General features: G+C 45.5%; 1 protein-coding gene across 1 annotated transcript; it reads left to right on the top strand.

Moving 5' to 3' along the window:
- Window positions 1-3,815: 3,815 nt before the first annotated feature.
- On the top strand, window positions 3,816-24,567 carry ENOSF1 (enolase superfamily member 1; the record flags this gene model as incomplete). The annotated part of the gene is given in 17 exon segments (XM_081149195.1): window positions 3,816-3,878; window positions 8,411-8,477; window positions 8,480-8,496; window positions 8,827-8,853; window positions 10,603-10,675; window positions 10,794-10,832; window positions 11,240-11,265; window positions 11,267-11,323; window positions 11,834-11,868; window positions 14,347-14,395; window positions 14,399-14,434; window positions 16,552-16,686; window positions 19,961-20,002; window positions 20,792-20,912; window positions 21,181-21,280; window positions 23,212-23,323; window positions 24,141-24,567. Coding segments are annotated over 17 exon segments (1,203 nt in total). The 3' UTR covers window positions 24,345-24,567.
- Between the last annotated feature and the right edge of the window lie 351 nt (window positions 24,568-24,918).

The raw sequence follows: 24,918 nt of genomic DNA, 5'->3' as shown, positions 1-24,918 counted from the left end.
GTATATCAGTACTCACTCAAAGATTAGGAGAGATCCTTCTGTTCTCTACTCACAAACTATAGCCCCATTGAACTTCTCTAATATATATAAACATTAAAATATTTGTCTCCTCAACTCAGCAAAACTGCTGGGCTCTGTTTGGATCCCCCCCTTTTGTTTGTTTGTTAATCCTCACTTGAGGATATTTTTCCCATTGATTTTTAGAATGAAGGGAGGGATAGAGAGAGAGAGAAACGTCGATGTGAGACAGACACATTGATTGGTTGCCTCCCTCGACCGGGCTGGGGATCGAACCTGCAACCCAGGTTCGTGCCCTTGACTGGGAATCAAACCTGACCCTTCGGTGCTTGGGCTGACACTCCAGCCACCGAGCCACACAGGCCAGGGCCTGGCTACCCCTTTTGAAGAGCACAGCCTTAGCCACAGTCGCAGTTGCCTGTTGCCTCACTCCTTTGCTTCCTAGTGCCTGCCCAGCTTCTGTAGGCATTTGAGTTGAGACCATTTCAGCCTTCAACCAAAGGAATTCATCCAACAGGATTATCATATCCATCCCGGAGCAGCGGAGGTGACCCGGGTGTCCCTAAAAATATCCTTGCCATACCCACAGGAGCATATATTCATAGAATAATACAACTTCTATAGCATTATTTCCTATTTCATTTAATCTTCAAAGCATTCCCCAGAGGCTGGAACTGAAAGGCCACGTGTAAGGCAAAGAATCAGTGAACCCTCTAAGATGGTATAAAAACTTAAGAGTGTGTGCAAACTTGGGGTGGGGGGCGTGGGTGGGCAGAAGGGACTGGGGAAGAGTGTCCATGCCTTTCACCATGTTCTCAGGGGGTCCTTTAGCTCTGAAAGTAAGAGCCCTGCAATCCAGAGGACAGAGCCCAGGGTCTGCCGCCAGGACACTTTGCCACATAGTTGTGTGGCCTCCAGCAAGTCATTTAAGTCACTTAATCTCTGAATCCGCATTTCTTCACCAAAAAATGAAAATGACCTACCCACCTTGCAGGGTTGGACAGATAAAGGGCAATGTATTTAAACCACTTTGCATTAGCAGGAGTGTAATAAATGATGGCCCGCCCCTTAATGTACCAGGTGGCAAACCGAGGCTGCAGTCACTTACAGACGCCTAGCATTCTGCAGCCCACGGTTCCCCGGCTGCGCCCACCGCGACCTGCGGACTCGGGAGGGGGGTCCCGCCAAATTCACTTGCACTGCCCCGCCCCCGCCAGCTCAGCCAATCGGCGCCCGCCGCGCGCTCTGTCCCCTCCCCGCTCTTCCGCTGCGCACGCGGGGTCCCGGGGACGCCGCGGCTCCGGGCGCGTGGCAGGGTCTCCGCTCGGTCCGCCAGGCCGCCGGGGCCACGGCTCGGACGCGACGGTAAGCGCTGGCCGACCGCTGGGAGCCCTCCCGCCTCGCCGCGCCCGGGCCCGCTTAGGCGCGGGGGGACCCCCGCAAGTCCCCGGGAGGCTCCTAACTTTGCAAGAGTTTTGTAAAAGGGAAGCCGGGGATCAAAGTAAACAGAAACTTTCCACCCTCCTGGGGTTTTTCTTTTTCTCTTTGCTGGCGTTTAGTATTTCCTGGTTTTACATTTATGATGAACATTGTGCTGGAAGTGGTAGAATGCGTAAGAAGCAACAAAACGCTAGAGTACAGCGCCGCTGCTGCTTCCCTGAGAGCGTGGCGGGCTCTTGGTGACGGAGCCCAGGCGCCGGGCGTCCGGTGGCGGCCCTGCCTGGGCCACTGCCCTGTGTGGCCTGGGAAGGCCCTAACCTCGCTGGGCCTCTCGCCCATCTGCGAAATAAGAGAGTCACCGTCTGGCTGAAAGCTTCAAGTCACTCTCAGCCCATCCCCTCCTTTGACCCTCACAGAAGGCTTCAGTGAAGGGTTTCTTTTTTCCATTACTTCCTCTCCACATAGGCCAGAAACTTTCACGGGTCTTTCATTCTTGGAGTCTCCCTCTGAGGCTTATGTCCCAACTTTCCTCCCAGGAACCCAATGGCTAGGCCAAACCAGGGTGGTCGTCAACCCTTAGACTCCAGTCTTTCCCTTTTCTGTCCCTTCACTGTTTGCACCTGACCTAAGATACTCTTTCCTCCCAGATCCTTCATGCCCCCTCCCACTGCTGCAAAGCTCGCTGTCCTCCACCGCCCAGCTCAGATTCTGCTTTCATCATAACGCTCTTCTGGCTTCCAGTGCATTCAGCTAATAGTGCTCCCCGCCTGGCTTTCGTCATTCACATCTCTCCCAGAGACGTACCATTCTCTGCCTTGTAGCAGAGTTTCTGTAACCTTGGCTTCTAAACCAGAACTTCCTCAAGGGCAGAAATGTCTGTGCCCCCCAGCAACCTGCACAATCTCTGGTCTGCAGCTGGTGCTCAGAAACACATGACACCAGATGCCCTCCACCGGGCCTCTACATGCCAACCGCAGGCCTCCTGTCCACCACATGCACCTCCTCTCCCTCCCTGAACATGGGGATTTAAATTCCACCTCTTTAAACTCAGTTTCCTCATCTGTAAGATAGGGATGATAGCACCTACTTTATGATATTGTTGTGAGAATTAAATTAAATCATGTAAAGCTCTTAGGGTAGTGTGCCTAGAATAATAAATATTATATAAAAACAACAACAATAGTAATAAGTTGTCATATCCCAATGCAAAATTCTTTAATAACTGCATCCTACATTCCTTATTAACACATTCAGATCTTCTGCCTGGCTTTTGGGGGCCTCCATTATCTGCCGCAATAGCACCCATCCCATCTTGTCTCCATTCACTGGCAAACCAGTGCCCTCACGGGCCTTTTACTTCTCTGTCTCACACGACCTCTGAGCTTCCTATTGCTCCCTTCCCTGCATGCCTTCAGCTGTTCCTTGGCCTATCCAAATGTCTTGGTCCCCTGCTTCCTCTTTGCTCTTCTTCCTTCAGCACCTTCGGTACTTCTACCCGACCACTCATCAGCACATGACCTTGTACCGTCTTAGCAGTTGTTCTCACCTGGTGCTTGTGTGTTAGCTTTTTCTCCTCACTGTATGAGAAATTTCTAGATATAGATTTGTGGTTTTTTTACTTCTGCATTCCCCTTATCGACAAGTAGTGTCGAGTTACATAATCGTTGGTTAGTAAATGCTTATTATCCAAATACTTTGTGATGGAAAGTTTTAAAAAAAGAACAGAATACAAAATGGGTTAATTTGTCTTGAAGTTTTATTTGTTTAATTTTTTTCTTTTTTTTTCTTGAAGCTTTTAATTCTTCATTTTTCCTCAGTGATCTCCTCTAAATTTATGCTGTTGCCTTTTCAGCCCTGCTCTAAATGGCTGCAATGAAGAGAAATCCAATATTATGTGGGAACTCTCTAAAATCTTGGCTTGTGCAGTTTGAAGCTGCTTGTGAATGTAGCTCTGTTCAAAGAGCTGACCGATAGCTGTGGGTGAAGCTCCTGGGTTTAACATTGAGCTGACTCCTGGGTTCAACATTGAGCTGATGTTAAACTCCTGGGTTTAACATCAAAGGAGACACAACTGCAAACTGGCGTTAAAAATGTACACATTGCACTTGTTAAAATAATTTGACTCCTCCAGGAGAACATCCCTTTTGTCCATTCAGAGCGCCTACATTTTCTTTGGGGTACATCCAGGGTTCCATCAGGTCAGAGCTTTCCGTACATATCTCCCATTGCATTTTCTATTTGTGGTAATGTCATTGTCAGGTGTCAGATTTCTCATGTGTGTGTGGTGTGGGTAGGGGGCATTTTCCGTGCAGCACAGGACCCTGACTACTCGGCTGCCTAGGTCCTCTTAGAGACTGATGCGGAAGATGGAGTCAAAGAATCTGGAATTACTTTCACTCTGGGAAAAGGCACTGAAGTTGTTGAGCTGAACACTCTCTTAAGGTTCCATAATGCTTAATGTCACTTAGATTCCAGTTCTTACCTTCTTTTTCTTTGTATTTATTGTGCAAAGTGAGTAAAAACAATCTTTCACCGTTTATTTATTCCATTGGGAGAAATGAAAAGGTGTCAGAATTTGGCCCCTCCCCTTGTAGTCATGGGGATTCAAGGATCTCATTCCATTGCTCTGCAGAGCTTTGGGGACCTGAACTAGGCGAGTGACTGAGGGACCTGAGAGGGTAAGTGTGCACTCACATAGCAAGGCTTATTGTGATGTGCGCAGTGAGTCTGCTGACTTTTCAAAATACTTCACACTCACTGAGTTGGTTTCAAATTCATTGCTCTTCATGCCGAAAAGGCCTTTGGCCCTGCCCAACTTCAGAGCTCTCCTCTGGGAAGAGCAGACTGTGTAGGATACGCATTGAGCCATGAGTTAGTCTTTCTTTTCTCAGAGCTGGACCAGAGCTCAGGGGTAACCTGGAGCTCCTCATTTTCCAGAGATAAGGAAATTGAGGCCCAAGCAGGTGCTCAACTAGTCACACAAATGCCCCTGATTTTCTAAAGCACTTTCTCTCCTGAACATTTAAATACAAATTATTGGTGTGTGTTTTTCAATGCATAATTCATGCACAGGGTACAAAATTAAAGAAGCACAAAAAAATGACCTTTGCTAGATCAATTTCAATGGATTATTGGGACTGAAGCCAAATTATGACCTGCTGAAGAGTCAGGGCCTGGGAAGGAAGGATGCAGATTCTCTAACTGGTGGTGCTTCTCCTGTGGATATTTGTGCTGTCAGGTCTCTTAGCTGTAGAATCAGTCTTGCCCCAGTAAGAGATTTTAATATTGTTGAGCAGATAAAAGGGGAAAGAGAGAGAAAGAGAGAGAGAGAGAGAACGAGAGTGCCAAGGGAAACTTTCTTAAATTTTAAGTGAATACCACCAAGGTGGCCGCTGTTGCAGCTTTCCATAGGCTGGCATTCTGTCACTCCATCAGCCAGTCCTTCTACAAACTTCTCTTGAGTGCTCCTGTGTATCAAGAACTTTCCCAGGCACTGGAGATAAGAATTTTAAAAAGAGGGAGAAAAGAGACAGAGATCTACATTTAAGGAGAAGGAATGTACAAACTTCTCAGGGTGGCACACATGAAAGAAGTAACAGTGCAGTGTGAGAAGAACTAATTTTTAAAGTGGGTACATGTTACATGGAGAGAGTGTTGATTCATTTCCAAGAGGGTCAGGGATGGCTTAGGAGCAGAGGTGAAGCTTTGAGATGAGTCCCGAAGGGTGACCAGGAATTCACCAGGCAGAAGGGGGTGACTCAGCAGTAATTCTGTCTCCCTCTTCATTAAGTCAACGGTGTACTGGTCACGTTTTCCCCATGCAGTGACCGTTGACCATGACAGGTTTGTGAGCTGTGTTTTAGCTTCTCCTGTGACTTTACTTGTCTCTGGTCTAGTTGAGACTTTATGAAGCTGCTTTCTCCATAACTGCACACTATACGGGCGGCCCCCAAAGGTTGCATAAAACTCAGCAAGGTTACAAAATATGTAATGGGACAGGCCATTGTAACCACTCTCTGTTAACAGCCAAGACTTTGACCTTGGCTGACACACACGGTGGAGGGACCCTGGGCACATTGTATATTCCCGACACAGATTTGAGGCTCTTCTGGGCCGATGGCTGCGTTCAGCACTTTAGGGCCTTCACCATCCCTCCCCTCCTCCTTTCCCATCCCTCCCGGCTGTCTGATAGACATCTCAGGCAGGGGTAAATCAATTTCCATCTCTTTATGACTTTACTAAGTGGCTCTTTTGTGGTGATGTTGTTAGCTTCTGCCTTTTTCAGACCACAACATGACAGAATCCATTTTAACTTTAACCTTGCTACATAAATCAGGTGACTCACTGCAGTCTCGCTGAATGTTACAGGGCATTCACATTAAAGATGGAAAAAAATCCCATTAGCTCATCACTTTTTTCCTGCAGCCTTTATCAGATTACTTACCTAATCATTCTTTTATGATCCCCCCAAAAAGAGAAAGAAAATAGTCTTTCCTCATTACCATGAAGAGAGTGCTTGTGTGCGTGTGTGCGTGTGTGCGTGTGCGTGTGCGTGTGTGTGTTTGTGGAGAGAGGGAAAGAGAGAGAGGAAGCAGACTTTCTCTCCACACTGGAATCAGACCACCGCAACCCAAATTTCTATTGAATGCACCAAACTTAGTTAACTTCTTGCCGTGGCCTCAGTTTGAGCAAGGAAAATCCACATTCTATGTATAGATCAGTGATTTTCAACCAGTGCGTTGCAAGAATTTTTAAAACATGCAATACCTGACTTCTTTTCCCTTAGATTGTCAAATAAAAAAATGACAACAGCCAACACAACAATAGCTGTCCAGTGTCAATGAATCAAAGTTATATCCATTTTGGGGGGTCCAGATCAGCAAAATATATATTTTGGTGTGCCGCAGAATTTTAGTAATTAGTTTACATGTGCCATGAGATGAAAAAGGTTGACAATTGCTGCTATAGATGAAAATACTAGTGTTGCTTCTGCATCTCTTAAAGCTGTAAAAGATGAGATCAGCCTTAACTTTAGTTAAATGCATTTGCTCTTGTGACACAAACCAGAGCCGTGTCAGTCAGTGATTTCTAGTGACCATCTCATCAGTGAGACGAAGGTTTGATGTAGGTCCTGGTAAACCTCTCTCTGAGTTGCCGACATACCTACCGATGGCTTTAATCCAAGAGCACCAACCACCAAGGACTGAAGGATTCTGTCTTCTCACAACTCTAGGGTGTGAATATCTGAAGTATAATGATTCTGTATCCCATTAACAAAAGCGCTAGAGAGCACAGGATGGTTGGTTCAGCCCTAAATGCTCCATAGGAGAGCAAGTACAATATCGTCTGAGAGCTATTCCACCCAGAGGCCACGCATGTTCTAAGAGCATGTTTCAAATACTTTCATATCCTTCTCCCAGGGTATGATTCATAGTAAAACTGCACCTCAACAACTATCCTATTAAATGACCTGAGAATTTTAATATTGAAGCAATGGCAACACCAAACAATAAGTTCATCAAAATTTTTCCTAATAAATTAATTGCTTTGGGGATACGTTGAGGATTTCATTATTTTGCCCATTTATACATAGATGAAGTGTTTTATAGACTGAACAAAGGATAGAAGGAGTGGAAATTCCCATTCAATTTGTTAATTTACTTACTTTTCATCTGAAATAACAAAATAAAGCCTTTTTAAGTAAAACGCCAAAAATAATGGATGGTAATGCTGACCTAAATTAAGTTTAACCTTCAAATTACTCACGAAAAATGTCTATAAGTAAGTTCAATAGTAAGCAACTTAATGCTTATGACTAACGTTTTCATGGACTTTAACATTGTACATGTATTAGACTAACTGCAAAGTCATTTTATTTCATCTTTAATAGTGTATTATGTTGTGAATTCAAGATATTTTCTTGATAATAATGTAAAGGCATTTAAAAAAAATTCTGTAAGTTAGTCTTCCTATTCCTTTGGAACAATGAACTAACAAGGTTTGGTTTTGAATCTGACTATCTGAACACTTTACAAAGTGAACAAGAAAATAATTTGGGAACACTATTTAAATTTTCAGATCTACAGTCTATTTTTTCACATGGCAACCAATCAAATGTGTTTTCTCCACTCAGAAATTAAGGTCAGGATACAGATTAACAGCTGTTCGACTTGTGTGATATTACTGTGCTAACCACAGAAGCCATATGTGTGGCAATTTTTAAAAACATATACCTTTTGTATTTAAAATTATTTTCATAAAATGCCGACATCGGTTTGTTTGCGGTGCTTGCATGTCTTAGTTTGTTGATTTCATGCCAAAACATACACGAGAATTGCACCCGCTTTTACAGTTGTCTGTGCCGTGGATGCCCTGGCCCACCGTGTGCTTAACAGAGACCCTGGGGACACTGCCAGTGACTTCAGAGGCTTCTACAGGCAGCTCCCAAGTGACAGGCAGCTCAGGTGGGTGAGGGGGCTATTGTGTAAAATGCTTCTATAAATAGTGTAACTAATATATTATAAATATATGTATTATATTTTATAAACATGTAATATACAGGGTAGGCAAAAGTATGTTGACAGTTATGAGTACGTGAAACAGTTTATTGCATTATTATTTATTGTATTATTTTCCATTATGAACAATTGTAAACCTACTTTTGCCCCACTCTGTGTGTGTATGTAGACATACATATATACATACATACACACACACACACACACACACAGAGAGAGAGAGAGGGAAGAAATACACATACAGGAGATGTTTTGCACTATTCATGCAACTCTTCTGTAGATTAGTCACTATTAAAAAAATTTAAAAACTTAGCATTTTAAGTGAGTTTCCAGTGCTCATTGCTCTTTTAATTCTTGAAATGTGACCGTGGTCAGGGGACCTAAATATCTTTTCCATTTCTAAGGCGTGCTGGTGTGTTTTGCTTCCTAACCAGATCGGTCCTGAGAAAAGTGTTGCGCATCTGGCCGTGGCGGCCGTTCTCAGTGCTGTGTGGGACCTGTGGCGAAGCGGGAGGGACAGGTGAGTCACTGAGGAGCACTTCTTTGGAGCAACACGGCAGGTACAGAGGAGTAAATACTTCCTCTGCAAGCAGCCTGAAAGGCCAATCCACAGCAGGCCCCAAAGGAAACAGGCAATTGTTTGATCATATTTCTCCCTTAGAGATGTTGGCAGCAGTGAGGAGATGATGGTGGAAGTAGTTAAAAGGGCTGAGGAAGAAGGGGGGAAGCAAAGGTGAGGGGTTAGGAGGCAGCATTAGAAACCGATGGGCAGGGGGGTGATAGGGGGAGTTTGCATTTACTTTCATACTTGACACATATATTTTACAAATCTTTTCTTTTTTTCTTCTAGCCTCTGTGGAAGTTACTTGTTGACATGGTAAGTAAATTCTTTCACATTATAATTGTTTCTGTAAATGAAATGGATTACTTGCCTTTTGATAATCAGTAAATATACTCAGGACTGTCAGTGGATCACTGCAGTGATGATAAAGCATAAAACCAGTAAAATCTGATATTTCAGTAACAGCAGTGCCCCCTGCAGGCAGGGTGGCCCCATGGGAAGCACCAAGTTAGGTTCCCCCTCCCCCACATGGTGTTTTCACATGTAATACAAATTCTTGGGATGATCATAACTTCTCTGGGAACCTGATAGAGTTGGTTCAAAGACCCAATGAGAAAAGTGCTTTACAAACCCTGAAGAGCAAGATATTATTAAGATATTATTCAGTCACTTTGACTTCAAAAGAAAGTGACAGTTGAGATGGTTGTGTCTCTGCTGTATGATTCCAGCAGGGCAGGAGACAAATACTGAATTAGAAAGACACACACCTCTCTCTCCATTCTCCTCCACCTGTTTATAGTGGGGATGAGCATCTTCAGCACCAGACAGACCTGGCTTTGAATCCGGGCTCTACTACTTACTGGCTGGGTGACCTTGGGCATGTCAGTTAACTTCTCTGACCATCAGCTATCCTGGGGTGATGCCTCAGATGGTCGCTAAAATTCTAGTGGTGAACAAATGAAGGCCTTGTTATTATTTGGCATCACAATTGAGGAGAAAAGAGAACACCATGGCCTTGAAGACTGTTGGGCCAGCGGACGTCCCTTCTCTGGAGGAAAGTAAATACAGGAAGATATCACACCATCTTGCTGACATAGTGGTGGGTGGCATGGGGGCACCCTCTGAAGGGGAAGGACCTGGGCCTCTTGAGCCACCTTCAGGCTCAAGGTTAGGGATACAGGAGGAGGCCCCTAAAACTGAATGACCTTAGATGCCTGAAATCTTACCTGTGGACGTCTCATTCTTTTGGATCCTGCTCCTTGTTTCCCTGCTAGAACTCTTAAAAGAAGCAGAATCTCAGCATTGAAAGAGCTTTTATGATTTTTCACGGTTATAGTGGAGTATTATTGGTCACAGTCAAACCTGAGTGGGGAAGCTACCAATTGCTTCCCAAGCGACTGTTAGTTGGGGTGGCAGGAGGTCACAGCCAGAGCCCTAGCTGAATGTCTGCCTCCCAGTGTGGCCAGAGCCCTGAGCGGCCAGAGCCCTGAGCCTGGGCAGGAAGGAGTGGGGAGAGGAAGTCAGCATGCTGGGCGCTCGCACGGTTAATCCACTCTGTGCCTGTCAGTGAAGTGAACTGTCCCTATTTGACAGGAGAGAAAATTGCCCAAGGTTATGCTGCTCATAAATGGTGGGCACAAGGTGGACCCTGAGCGGCCTGCCTCTTTCCTCTCCCTGTAAGCTGCCCCAGTTGCACAGTCAGCCCTGAAGTGAAGAGCAGTGATGTATAGAGTGACATGTGCTCACCTATCCATTTAATGTGTGCTGAGTGCTTGCCTCACACCCTGTCCTCTTTCCAGAAGCCTGGAATGGGACACCTAGGTTTCGAGGGAAAGGAGAGATGAAGAGGGAGTGAGGGGTCCTTTGGAGTGTGAGGGCCTAAGGACTTCATCAGGAGGCGGCCGTGACCCTCTGGAGGACTCTACACCAAGGGATGATGGAATCAAACATAACACAAATCCCAAAGGCCCTTTCCCAGAAAGCATACGTCCCATGTAAGCAGATTCTTAGAAACACAATCCACTTGTGAATTGATTCGGGCTTTCCCCCCCGCCACGCTGCCAGGATCCCAGGACACCGCTATCCTGCATTGATTTCAGGTACATCACCGACATCCTGACTGAGGAGGAAGCCTACGGTGAGTCATAGTCTAGTGATAGAACTGGAAGCTTTCTGGCACTTGCTGATGTGTAAGCAACATAGCTTGTGCAACAATTGTTTTCTGAGAGAGTGACCATGCCTTTTATTTTTACCAGAAATACTACAGAAAGGTCAAGTTGGTAAAAAAGAAAGAAGTGGGTTGTGGGGAAATTTCTTATATTATTTTTGTTATCATTGTTTACTTTTGAGTGCTCCTCTCCTTTGGGGGTTCATATTGTCCTCCCAAATGCCTCGTGCCCAGCAGCCAGGTCCTGCACAGCCAGTTGAGTCTGGATGAAGAAACCTCCCGAGTGTGACTGTGCAGGAAGGCCCTTGGCTACTGGGCCATCCTAGAGAGTATCCTGGCACCCCCTAGTTCCCCCACCTACCCACCCCATTTGACATCTTCAGAATGTGCATGATCCTGAATGTGACTTGGGACCGGACTAAGGGCTGGTGCAGAATCAGAAAGAGATCCTCTGGGGGAAGCATCTTAGCTACAGGCAATCTAATCCTGAAGGTCTCTGGAAAGAGCAAAGTGTTGACAAGTGTGTTTCCACAGAAGAGCAAATGCTAACGCATGGCTACCCCCTCCTACACCATGCTGTGTGCCTCACTGGGGTCTTCAGACAACACACTGAAGCAGGTAGGCATTGCAACCTGGTTTGATGGGCAGGTTTTATATTCCTGGCTTTCTGGAAGAATGTGTAGTGCCCACAGCACAGTGGCTGGCACATGGTGCGCAGTCATCGTATGGCTGACTTATTACTCTTTCCCATCAGACTCTGTTCTTCTGCAACTGAGAGAGAGAGAAACTAGATTACATTTCTTACTCTTACATCCATTAGTTCTGTGGATGCCACAGAATATCATAGCTTTAAAAAGAGGAATATAAATGCTCCATCCCCCCTCCAGGAGTGTTGTGACAGATAAAGAAATGGTTGCCATAGAGACGAGGAAAGAAGTCACCCTACAAGTACAAAGATTTATGCTTGTTGGCTAAGCTGTTTCTGCTCTGAATTTAAACAACACATGGCTGTTCTGGTTCTTGCTACAACCACAGCATCTGTGAAACCAGATCAGAAATGACTGAGGTGCTCATTAGACCAAGAGAGCCTGTTCGTATATGGTGATGGCTGTGCTCCTCTCCCCGAAGCTCCGCACTGAGGCACTGAAGGGCGGCTGGACCAGGTAACTTATTTGTGGGATAATGAACTTGACTTTTCCACTTGCAGCATGAGAGGCTCGGCAATGGAAAGGGGCCAGGATCAAAAGGCACTAAGAGGGACAGGATTCTTCTAGGAGCAGTCTGGTGTCTAGAGATAAGTAAGAGATGTTTCAGCCTAGGCCAGGCTCTCTTTCCAAAGATAAGACATAAGTCTTAATTAGAATCATAGAACATCAGAGTTAAAAGAAACCTTGGAGATCACTGGTTTTAAGCACCAAGCAGTGTAAGCAGAGTCTTAGAAATTCACTAGAGCCCGGCCAGCCGTGGCTCAGCGGTTGAGCGTCAACCTAGGATCCAGGCGATCAGGGTTCGATTCCCAGTCAGGGCACATGCCCCGGTTGCGGGCTCAATCAATGACTCTCTCATCATTGATGTTTCTATCTCTCTCTCTCTCTCTCCCTTCCTCTCTCTGAAATCAATAAAGATATATTTTTAAAAAAAGAAAGAAATTCACTAGAAATCCACTCTTTACTAGCAGTAACAAGCACTGATTCAGCTTTTACTTGAAAACCTCCAGAAGCAACGAGCTTAATTTTATAAGGCACTTTTGCATGGTTGGAGGGCTTCAAGTGTTAGAAAGAGCTTCAGTGTCCTGAGCCCTTTGTTTCCATATAACTTCCAGTCACTGGTCCCAAATCTCCACAGAGTTCCCAAAAGCCAGGCCTCTGAGACAGCCCTTCTCTTCCCCGGGCCGTGTCCTCTCCCGACTAGCCATCTACACTTATCTCCTGTCTCCCTCCTGCGTGGTTATGGAGCCCTGAGCATCCTAGGGTCTTCCTCTGGCTGAACTGGTGGTCAGTGGCCATGGATCCTGACACAGTGCAGGACATAGGAGGGCCATCATCTCTTGATCTAGTCACTGTGAGTCTGTCAGTCCAGCTTAAGGAGGCTCATTTGCTGGGATAAGTCACTAGGCTTTACATAACTCTCTGTCAGTCTGACTGCTTGGCCTCTTGCTGCTCAAACTGTGGTTTGTGGAGCTGGTGCACCAGCACCCCCAGGAGCTGGTCAGGAATGCAGACTCCCAGGCCTCTCCGCAGACCTGCTATGTCAGAATCTTCATTTTAACAAGACCCTTGGGTGAAGTGTATGTTTGAGAGGGCTGAATTCTTGTGAACGCCTCAGCTGAATACAGGGTGCGGGAGTGAGAACTTGAAGGAGCCAGCATGATGTAGTGGAAAAAGGCTTAGAGATGTGATGGATTTGAAATCAAATCGCCTGCAGGTACTTTCTGTGCGATCATGGGAATGTTGCTCAGCCTCCCTGAGCCTCATGTTCTCCCTGTAAATAGGCAATAATATTAACTTGTGGTTCTCCTCAAAGTTGCTGTATCTGAAAAAGATCAGCACAGTCAGGATTGATAGCAGGTGCTCAATAAATGCTGGCACGTTCTCTCTCTGCTCATATCCAGGAAAGGCTGGAGCAGTCGTAGCCGGTGAGTCAGAGAAGGCTGAGGACAGATTGCATAGATCTCCCATCCCAGGAAGCCCGCGCCTAGAAGCTGGCCCTCCCACCTGGGATAGAAAGTGTTTAGTGCTGAGGGGAGGGAAGGGGAGAGGAAAGCAGCAGATGCCTGAGTGTGTGTTGTTCTGCTAGCGGCCTTTTGCCATGGGAAGTAGAGGGAGGACCTCAGGTTCTGTCCGGAGCACTGGCCTGGATGTTGAGTGTGCAGGGTGCAGAGGCTGGTGAGCAAGGGAGAGGATGCCGGCCTTCCCTGTGGTGGTGGCACCTTTTCCACAGGGCAGTGTCACACTCAGGCCGACCATGCCTCCCCTGACAGACGAAACAACAGCTTCAGCAGTCATGGGGGACAGTGTGGGGCCCAGGTCCGGAGAGTAGTTGGGTGTCAAAACAGATTAAGGGGGCTCCTGAAGTGACCAGATGTGATATGAAGGAGACCTCTGCTGCTCCCTGATTATGTGACTAAGTCACTTCAATCCCCAAACCTCAGGCCCCTGCACCACAGGGTCGACCTCTCACTGAGTTGATCTAGGACGAAGCCCCCTTGTAAGGGACCAGCAGATAGGATATTTTATCAACCGTACTCTTTCCATTTGGGATGTGACAGGATGGCTCACTCAGTTCCCCTTCCCAGTCCCCCACTCTCCTCTTCAAGTCTGTGGCTTTTATGTTCTTAATTCTCTTTCATGGCACAGCAGATACTCAGTTAATGTTATTAAAGATCTAACTGCCCTCTCAAGTTCCTTAACTTTAGGTCAGCAGGTAAATGATGGTCATTGATTGCCCTGACAGTGAGTAAAGAGATACTATTCGCAGGGTTATTTTCAAGCGATTTGTCTGAAGATTGATTGGGAAAGAGCAAGAAGTTACTAGAGAATGTGACCTGTGAATTATTGACAGAGGTGATTGTGTCCAGATAAAATCCAGGTATCTTTGCTAAGTCAGGGGACATAAACTCTCAAACCAAATTGATTTTACAGGTTTAAGGTGAAAGTTGGTGCTGATCTCCAGGATGACAGCCGCCGATGCTGACTCATCAGAAACATGATTGGACCTGAGAAGACTGTGGTAAATATCCTCTCCTACCACTGAGAAATTAGCAGCCTTACAGGAAGCCTTTGTCCAGGCCGAACTGCAACTCATTTCAAGTGAGGGTGAAAAAGCATTGGGAATTTTAACACTGAATGCCAGAGGAAATACAGCTTTGTGGTCTTGTTTCTGTAGGTGAACTCTTTAAAAAAAACAACAACTGAGGAGGCTGATAGTAAAAAATTTTCTTATTGTGCAGAACTAGTTAAGATCAGGATTAGGGACAGTTCCTTCTTGCTCATATGAATGCACCTGAGCAAACAGGGCTCCCATTGGTGCTCAGTGTGTCAGTCATTTAATCTCCCTTCTTAACAAGTCTGATCAACACCTAGCTCATCAGGTGAGCGCGTCTCAGGGAGCCACTGTTGAAGAAATGCTGGAACTTTGACTGAAATAAATGAAAGGACCACTATTCCTAACTGTGTAGTTTTAAAAACATTTTTTTTATTATGTGTAAAACATTTTCATAAGAGGAAGTCACAATAAGATGTTTTTATGAAGATTTAGAAACTTGTTTTCTAAGTTAAAATAGAAGTTTGGAGTCCTTGACCTAGGATCAGATGTCCCATTATTTATAAAAGAATTAGTGTTACTTTTGTCTTATGAGGTCATCTTCATCCAAATTATTTATAGTTATTGATTCTGTGTGTGCTGTCATCTGGTTCTCATAGTGTTCCATCAGGGCACTCTGACCACATGGCACATTCCACTAGAGCAGCGATTTTTAACCAGTGTGCTGCAAAAACCTTTAAAACTTGCAATACTTGACTACTGAGTCAGAGAACTGACTTCTTTTCCCTTAGATTGTCAAATAAAAAAGTGACAACAGGCAACACAACAAGATCCATTCCATGTGAATGTCCTGTCTCTAACCATAAACATATAGGTCATATAATAAAGTTGCATCTTCTTGGTTAATTCTTGGTACCAGAAATCCTTTTATATAAGTATAGGCACCTCATTTTTTAAAAAGTCACTTTGGAGCAGAAAGGGTAAATAATTACTCCTATTATTTTTTCTGTAAATCAATCAAAATTATACCTATTTTTTGTCAGATTGCCAAAAGATGTACTATATTTTTTGGTGTGCCACAGAATTTTAGTAATTAGTTTATGTGTGCCGTGAGGTGAAAATGGTTGAAAAACGTTGTACTAGAAATAGCTGTCTCTGTGTCTCTCTTCTCGAAGCTTGATAATGTCGGGGATGGAGGAGCTCTTTGCTAGTTTCTGCATACCCAGCACCTGACTTCCAGGCAGGATCTCTGCACACGGAGAGCTAGGGCCTTGGAGTAAGACGTCTAGACTTGAACTCACCGTTTACTTGATTTATTATCTGTGGGCAAGGTACTTAACTTCTCTGCATGTCAGTTTTCTTATCTGTAAAATGGGTTAATATGAACTGCCTCGTAGAGTTATTATAAACATTAAATGGGACAAAATGCTTAGTTGCATAGGTGCCACATTAACAGTGGAGTTCGGGTTATTTATTATTGTGCCAGACACCTAGTAGGCAACAGTTACTAAATGACCATTGAACACACTCAGTATTGGCTGTGTATGATTCAGAATGTGATAAAACGGTTTCTACAAACAATGAACATTGCAATGTAAATGTATTCTGGTGGCATCTAAATGCAGATCAGGTCAGAGCTCCAGGGCCAGTGAGCACTTGTCATGGGCCCAGCCCAGGGCACTGCTGGACATCTCCTCCAGAGACAGTACAGTAAGTTCTCAGTTAATGTTGTTGATAGGTTCTGTGACTTTAAGTGAAACGATGTATCACAAAACCAATTTTACGTTAGGCTAATTGATATAAACAAAAGTTAAATTCCTACAGAATCTCATCAACATTATAACACATTGATGTTATTCGAGGACTTGTAGTATCTAGAGCCAAAATTCTGGTCTCTGTGGCTGCTCTTTAGCTCCTTTTGTTATGGTTGCGTGCTGGTCCTCCAAGAAAAAATGTCAGGCTCCCCAGGGGAGCCTTGCTCAGCAGTTGGTGGCACTGAGTGACAACGTTTCCTCCCCAGGAGCCACAGCCTCGTAGCAAGGTCAGCCTCAGCAGACCTCACCTCGAAGGGTCTCTCCTTACAGATGATGGATGCCAACCAGCACTGGGATGTGCCCGAGGCCGTGGAGTGGATGTCCAAGCTGGCTGAGTTTAAGCCACTGTGGATTGAGGAACCAGCCTCCCCGGATGACATTCTGGGGCACACCACCATCTCTAAGGTAGAGAAATTGCAGCTGCTGGTATCTTGTCACTGCCATATATTTTTTGTTTGGTTTTCCAGAGTGGTTGCAACAGATCCTAAAATTCCTTTGCCTGTTCTCTTTTACTTTTCCTGATGAAGTAGCTGCAATAATTGTAACTTGTAACAAGTACTGGAATTGCAGCCCTGACATCCTTTTGTTTACTTCAGTTTATCCACTGCCCTTTATTTCTGTTTATTTTAGAGAAAGTAAATGGCTAAAAACTGAAAGGCTACCAACCATCCTGTTGATGTAAATAGACATGGTTCTCATGCTTTGTAAATATAGAAATCTGACATATTAAAATATTTTACCCAGAATAAAACAAAATATGTAGATTCCTCTAGATGACTCAAAAAAAGAGGCTTGCTTAGCTATGTCAAGGTCAGGCCTCCCCAAGAGAAGGCTGTTTCCTTCGCACCAGGGCTCCTTTTCCGAAAATCCACCCTAATTAGGGGCCAGCCTTTCAGGTTTAGGAAGAACCTGATTTGTCAGAACACCTGAGAAACATCCCATCTCTCAGGGAAAGTTTCCTATTAGCCCAGCTTACAGCAATGATTAATTAGCCAGCTGGTTAATTCAGAAGGAAAACTGACTTGTGGGAGCTCTCGATTTTGGTGTCCTCTGACCAGAGCAAGCTCCGTGAGTAGCCCTGTTCAACCAAAGGCTGCAGGATGAGTGAGGAATCTGGCAGGATTTGGTTATGGGATTGAAATATGTGGCAACGTCAGACCAAGATGGCCCAACACATCCATCTTTGCAGTGCAGATTTCCTGCTTCTGGCCCCAGGCAGCGCTTGTACCCGCTTGGCCCACACATGCCTCGGACCCCTTTTATGTTTTCATCTGATAACCTTTCCCACCTCACTGTGCCATCGGGTTAGTGTGTTCATTTGGCTTAGAGGCCAGTCCCGCCTGCCTAGGCTCCTCGTAACAGTTTTCTCTCCTTAAGATGACTTCTCATTGCTTTACTCTCCCCCTTTATGCGTTGCTCTTAAAATTTCCCCTCTGAGGACAGTCTTAGTCCCACGTTCCAGGGAGAACACCTCATTATGTATCTGCACGAAGTCACAGGTCCTACTGGGGTGTGGGGTCCACTTCTCTCAGTAAGTCAACATATGATCTCCATATGTCAGACACTCTATAAAAGCCTGTGCCTGAGGAATGCCCTCCACTTTCCCCGCTTGACAGCCTGGCTGGAGAGACAAAAATAAGATCCATGAAACAGACGGGTGGAACCCGGGGCGGGGGCCCTGAGTGCCGAGGACAGTAGAAAGAAGGCCACAGAAGGGAGACGTGGCTGTGGGCTGGGCGGCAGGAGCCAGCCTCGTGGAGCTAAGACAGCTGGCTGTAAGGAAAGCTGCACTGCAGCTGAGGGGCACCCGAGCAGGAGCCATAGGGGGCCCACAGCCTTTGATTTAAACACAGCAGAAACCCTCTGAGGAATCGTCCCAAAATGAGAACCTGGTGAGGGTTCATGGGTGATTAAGACTTTTTGTCTTGGGGTTCTTGCGGCGTAGCCGTGTCCTAGTGGCTGCCAACTTGTCCAAACAGCGACCAGAACCTCTGCCACCTGGAGAATCTCCTCGGAAGCTCTTCTGGGCTTCTGCCCTCCGAGGTTTTGTTCACATGGGGGAGGCCATCCCCTCAGGAGGCATCTGAAGAAGGGGGGCAAGAGGAACCAAGGCAGGGGGGTGCTGAGAGAGCCAGCACAGTGGGGCCGTGGGGGGCTCAATGGAATGAGGGTACAGGGTGGGGCTGTGGGGAAGGCAGGCACGTGGGGCCAGGTTATGGGGTCTGCCTGCTCAGAAGATGCAGCTGAACACAGTGAGGCCCCGTGGGTTCTTGAATGAGAGAATGGGAATAAAGATGATTTGACTGGCAGCAACGTGTAGGTGGCACGGGTATAGGAGAGGTGAGGAGTGGGCAGGAGAAAAGGGGAGGCGGGGCTAGGGGCTAGGAGGCTTTTGCATTAAGCGGGGTAGAGGGCAGCTAGAATAGGGCAGATTCAGGAAATATTTAAAGGAGGAAATAAAATTTGGTCCCTATTCAGAGTCAGAAACATATATGCTTTAAAGATGGTAGAATGAAGAAGTTAAATGGCTTTTCCCTGCTACCATGGCTCTTCCCTGCCCATCCCCGTTTTCTTTTGAGATGTAGAGCCAAGCCTACTTAAATCAGGAGTTTCAGGAACTGTAAGCTGTGCTAGATGGCACCTCAGTGACCAGCCTCTCTAATTTCTGACCAGCAGGTAGTCTGTGACTCGCCCAAGTCCCCACATCTGTTAGAGGCAGGCCGGGTAGTGGAACTGGGGATGCCTGGCTACTAAAGTAAGGAATTTCTGCAGGGAAGTCAGCATATCTAGTGATTCAGATGCCTCCTCTGGCTCTGGAGTCAGCCGAGATTCCCAACCCTGGCTCCACAACTTTGTAAGCTTTGTGATCCAGGATGGTCACTCAACCTATGTGCCTTTTCTTATGCGTGAAATGGGGATCATGATGGCTCCCATCCCAGGGGGTTCTGATGAGGAATCTTTTGGTTTTGGTTTTGCACAAGGCCGGGTAGTAAGAGCCCAGAAAGTGTTAGCCATTAGCGTCATTGATACTGTTCCCTAAACAATGGAAGGGCCAAGCCAGGAAGAAACCAAAGATGCCTGAGGGGAGTGTGCGGCTCTGCAGTCCCAGTGGGGGCTAGAGCCCAGGTGGTGGGGAGTGAGGTAGCTTCAGGGGGAAGAGCACAAAGAGTAGCCTGGCCAGAAGATTCCAGCACCTCCCCAGCTGAGCCCAACCTGTAAAGTAGAATCTGTGGGCACCCACTGAGCTTGAAGTGCCAGGCTTCTAGAATAACTACTGAAAGGGGCTCATCAGGGAGACAATAAGATGGGAATAAAGGGAGTGATGACCTATAAGAAGGAGTCAGCCAGAGGCTGAACCCCTCAAGGCTGTGACGAGCTGAGCTGAGCGCCTGTGTCTTCTCCCAGTTCCACACCACTGCCCGGGGCCCCAGACAGAGTTCAGAGCGTAGCCAGGATGGGAGCTAATGGCAGCACGTGGGCAAGCAATCCCCCCCCCCCCTGCAGACACACGCAGCCCCTCCCACGTGCACACATTTCCCCTTGACTGCCTTGTGCCATTCCACAGCAGTCAGCTCTGAATAGTTAAACATCCAACAGTTAAATAGCTCTAAACTTCTAAACATGAATTTTCAGTTCAATACCTTAGGAAAATAACACTAGGTTGCCTTATATTTTATAGGCATTGGTCCCATTAGGAATTGGCGTTGCTGTGGGAGAACAGGTAAGTGACGTCTCTCTGGGGTCACACTGGCCACCTAATGAGGATGTCGTCCTATGTTAGGCTACATCACTTGTATTTTGAGCGGGAAAATCTTCACAATCTTAGAAACTGGGTTATTTTACAGCACTCCATTAGAGTCAAGAGTCAGATATAGTCAAGAGTTTCTGGATTGTTCTCTGAACTCATATGACTAAGGTTATTTATCTTTTTCAAAGTGTCTAATGGAAATTTATAAGGCAGCAATTTAAACTTGCAACTGCAAGGGCGGAAGATGCACTGTGTGGTCTAAGAAAGCCAGCTTCCAAATTGAGTAAACATGACTGCGTTCCCGCGCTGTGCTTACAAACGCGGCACACGCGCCTGCCAAAACCTGCGGCGCCGGCCCACGAGCAGGCGGGGAGAGGGAACAGATTCTCCGTCTCCCCGCAAAAGGAGCAATGCTGCTCTGCCGTGCTTCTGTCTGGCTGCCTGTCCCATCTGCTCGTCACCGTCACCGCGTTTCATCCTGATGCCTCATTTCGCTGTGACAGTTATTCCTTAAGAGATGGCGAGCGGTGTGACTTTACGTGACTCACACTGTTCCACCTGCAGATTTGTAAAGAAGTGAGTGGGAGGCCCCCTCCTGGACTCTCAGGGCTTGCCTCCCGCCAAGGGGGAGCAAAGAACAAATACAGACCAGGCTTCCCGAAGGTCACTGATGAGTGACTTGGAATTGCGTGTTGCCAGGTTTGCAGATCCTGAAGGCCAAGGCTGACTCTTCTGCTAGTTTTATTGTAATTCTATTTCCAGTGCCACGATAGAGTGATATTAAAACTGCAGGCGAAAGCTGTGCAGTTTCTCATTGACAGCTGCAGGCTGGGAAGTGTCACTGAGAACCTCTCAGTGCTGCTGACGGCCAAAAGGTTTGAAAGTAAGGGCGCAGCAGCCTGCAGACCGAACCTCCATTTCCCTGCCCACGAGACACCTGCGGCTCCCTCCATAGTTTGCCATTTTGATTTTTTTCTGACTCTTTTAGGCTTAATCAGGGAATCTTTGATGATTTTCATCCTGGAATTTTATCCCTAAACATTAACGAATGATTTAATCACTTTCAGGCAATAAGAAAATCCGCAGGTTCTCCCCTCTCCCCTCTCTCTGCCCTACTCTTGGCATTCAGCAGAAATCTGCCTTCACTTTAGGTCCTGTTTGCCCGCATGCTGGTGGAGTTGGCCTCTGTGACCTGGTACAGCACCTGATTCTATTTGACTTCATATCAGTCTCTGCAAGCCTTACAGACAGGTGAGTGATGTGGCATTACTTCCATAGTGCCCCTCAGTCCAGGCCAGATCTTTTAACCCTGCTCTGGTGACCAGAGGCACTAAGAACCCTGTCCATGGGCACATCCTGTGGCTCAAAGGCCAGGTTGGTTTTGCTTCCACTTTTCCATATGGGGCAGTAACAAGGAGACCCAGCAGTGGATAGTCATTTTTCTTCCAGGGGAGTGGGTTCTTGGTAGTCGAATCACTTTATTTTGTAAGTACATGGAGGTGGGGGTGAAGGTGTTTCCAACCCGGTGGAAACCAGAACTCCTTCCTCAACCAGCACCTGTTTCTGACTTTCTAAAGCCCCACTTCATCATATGTATATTCTCTGCTCTGTCCAACCCCCTCTTCCTAACACTGGAGTCCTTCCTGATCTGGTTACATCATTACTGTTTCAGTCCATCTAATTTCTGAACATGCCCCAGGTGAGCTTTAAATTAAGACAGTTTCCATCTAGTCATCTGCACACATACAGATTTATTATGCTATCGTTCGTCCTGGGATTATCGCAGGAAGATCACCAGAAGTATATAGGGAAAGCATAAAAACATGCATGGGAAAGGTAAACGCCAAATTCAGGATTGTGAGAGAGAAATGAGACCTGTAAACGTATATAGGGACTTCAATTATAAATACTGATTCCTTTCTTAAGCTGGGTAGTGAGTAGGCACATGCTGCCTTTTAATATGTCTGAAGTATTTTTTTTTTTTCAGACTTGTATTTCTTTTTATTAAGGAATATTTAGGAAGTGTTAATATTTATGTTTTTATATTACCTTCTAATTAATAACTGTCCAGAAAGCACTCCATGTATAGTATTGGAAATATACTAGAACTACTGGACAGTCTGTGACTTCTGTGTATTGAATTTTAATCAGGATTCTTAGGGAGAGAAAGCGTATAGAGTTACCTAATCTCGCTCTCCCTCTCTGAAGTATTTTAAACTATAAAAGATAAAAATTCCTAGGATATTCTGCTTTTGCCCCTCTCATTTCAGTTCCTGAAGGAAGGACCAAGGGGGCTCCAACCAATCTTGGAAGGTTTTGCAGGCCTTGAGGTCTGAGAAAAAGTGGGTCAGCCCTGAGCCACTGTGCATTGTGACCACGCAGGAGTGGGTGAAAGTGCCTCATGACACTCTCCTGAACGCGACCTCACTGCTCAGGAATGTCACTGTGCAAGTAGAAAGCCACCAAACAGACACTGTGTGCCGTCTCCTCTCACTACCTCTGCTTTGTAATTCTCTGTGGAACACTGTCCTCTGTTCATTCAAGGCCCAACTCTCTCCAAAGTGCTGGTTCTTCATGTGTTCTTTGTAGATTATAGGAAGCAAACAGTGTCGTCGATGACTTAGTATTTCTGTCCACTGAAAGCATGAGGCCCTCTCGCCAGTTCCTTTGTGCATCCCCCGCACAGGGTATTGCCTCTCCCTCACAGCAGCTGTCCATTAGTCAGTGACTAAAGTTAAGCAGCAGCTAGGCCACTTGCCCCAGGTCACAAAACTAGAAAGTGGCTGACTCCAAATTTGAACTGATTGGTCTGATCCTAAAACCTGTGCTCTTCTAAATCATGTGTATAGCTGGAAGGGGCCCCATTTAGTGATTTTAACCTATTCATTAATTTTTGGCTAACGGCACCCAAATAATCCCAGATCCTTCTGGAGCCTAAATTGAGTCCTTTTGGGGTGGCAAAACCTTTAGTTAAGAGACATTGGTTCATTTCATCTGAGCCTCCACATTGCTTTGTTTTATAGATGAGAACTGGAGGCACAGAGGTTGAGAGAATAATGGTTCTCAGCCAAGCCTTGACCAAGTCCTCCCTTTCTTCATGTGGCACTGCCCCTCCAGCAGTTGCCACCAAGTGAATTATCTAACTTAAGGCATTAATACCCGACCTGATTCCTTCCTCCTAGGATGTACAACTATGTCGACCACCTGCACAAACATTTCAAGTATCCTGTTATCAAGAATGCCTTCTGCCCGGCCGGGCGTGGCTCAGCGGTTGAGCATCGACCTACGATCCAGGTGATCGGGGTTTGATTCCCCGTCAGGGCATGTGCCCAGGTTGCCGGCTCGATCCCCAGTTGGGGGCGTGCAGGAGGCGGCCGATCAATGACTCTCTCATCATTGATGTTTCTATCTCTCTCTCTCCCTCTCCCTTCCTCTCTGTGAAATCAATAAAGATATATTTTAAAAATATATAATTTTAAAAAAAGAAAAAAAAGAATGCCTCCTACGGTGAGCTTGGGCAGGAAGACCTCCATGAGCAGGCCACTACTATACTGGTTCTCATGAGCTAGGACCTAGAGCACAAAGCTTTGACTCCTTAGAGATTATTTTCACATCTAGAAACAAATGGCTGTTTAATTAGCATCAAATTCCCAAGGCCTGCGGGTCAGGGTTTGGGGGTAACATTGCCCCTGACAAGGCCTCTCTAATGCCAGCTTTTCCTCACCAGCTGAGACTTTAACATGTGCACTCCTTGTGAAAAAACAAAACAAAAACAAACCTGGCACCAACTAGCAGGTTAGTCAACTGACAAGTTTTTACCGCCAATTGTGTTATCTGGGCCATTTTTCCTTAACATGTTTGAGATCAGGCTTCATTTTCAGAGGTTGAGTTATCAGAGAGTTGATTAGTTCACTAATCCTGTGTGCCAATAGTGTGTCCCTCTTCTCCATTGCAAACAACCAGAAAATTTATTTTTAAAATACTAATTCAGTTGCTTCTGGCTTAGACTTAAGAGCATTTTTAGGGTCCGAAGAAATACATAAAATAAATGTTTTTTGTTCTAGGTAGTTATTAACACTGCTCCTTTTTTTTTTTTTTTTTGGTCTGATAGGAAGCTGGATATTCCACGGAAATGAAGGAGGAATCTGTAAAGAAACACCAATATCCAGATGGTGAAGTCTGGAAGAAACTCCTTGCTGCTCAAGGGAATCAAGTGTTTAGCCCTCACCCATTTCTTTTTCAAGTGAAAAGGCTTAAAATTTCTTGGGTATGGTTTTACAAAAATAGGGGAGAAAAAAAATCATCCTACCAATGAAAACAAATTCAGCACAGTCACATTAACCTCAGGAATCAGCTCAGTAATTATTGTTAAATTGTTTTAGCAAATAAACATACTCGCCTACTTAATCCTTAAATAAATTTAACTATCTCAAAGTATAAGATGTTCTTATAAGATTTCTATCAAGTGCTGGTACCCAGACATTAAACTGTACTTTGAAAATAAGCAGCATGTTGCATAATTTGTTGGAACAATTCCTTATTCTATTTAACATTTGTCACAAATTAGCAGAATAAAAATAGTTCTGCAGCACTGTGGAGTATCTGGTATGCAACAAACATAAAAAGATTCCACTGATTAGCCCTGAAGTGGTTTAGCATCTTTCCCAGCTTAGCCTAAGCATATTACAGAATTCACACTGTACTGAAACTACGGGTGAAATGATGTTTCATAGACTTTTTTAATAACCCTAAATAATTTTTTAAAAAATGTTTTTATTGATTTTTTTAGAGAAAGAAGGAGAGGGAGAGAAACATTGATGTGAGAAATACTGATCAATTGCCTCCTGCACCCACCCCAATGGGGATGGAACCTGCAACCTGGGTATGTG

This window comes from Miniopterus schreibersii (genome assembly GCF_964146895.1).
Source record: "Miniopterus schreibersii genome assembly, chromosome: 10".
In the NCBI taxonomy this organism is placed as follows: Eukaryota; Metazoa; Chordata; class Mammalia; order Chiroptera; family Miniopteridae; genus Miniopterus; species Miniopterus schreibersii.
Note: the sequence above shows the minus strand (reverse complement) of the source record. Positions and strands in the feature narration are given on the sequence as shown.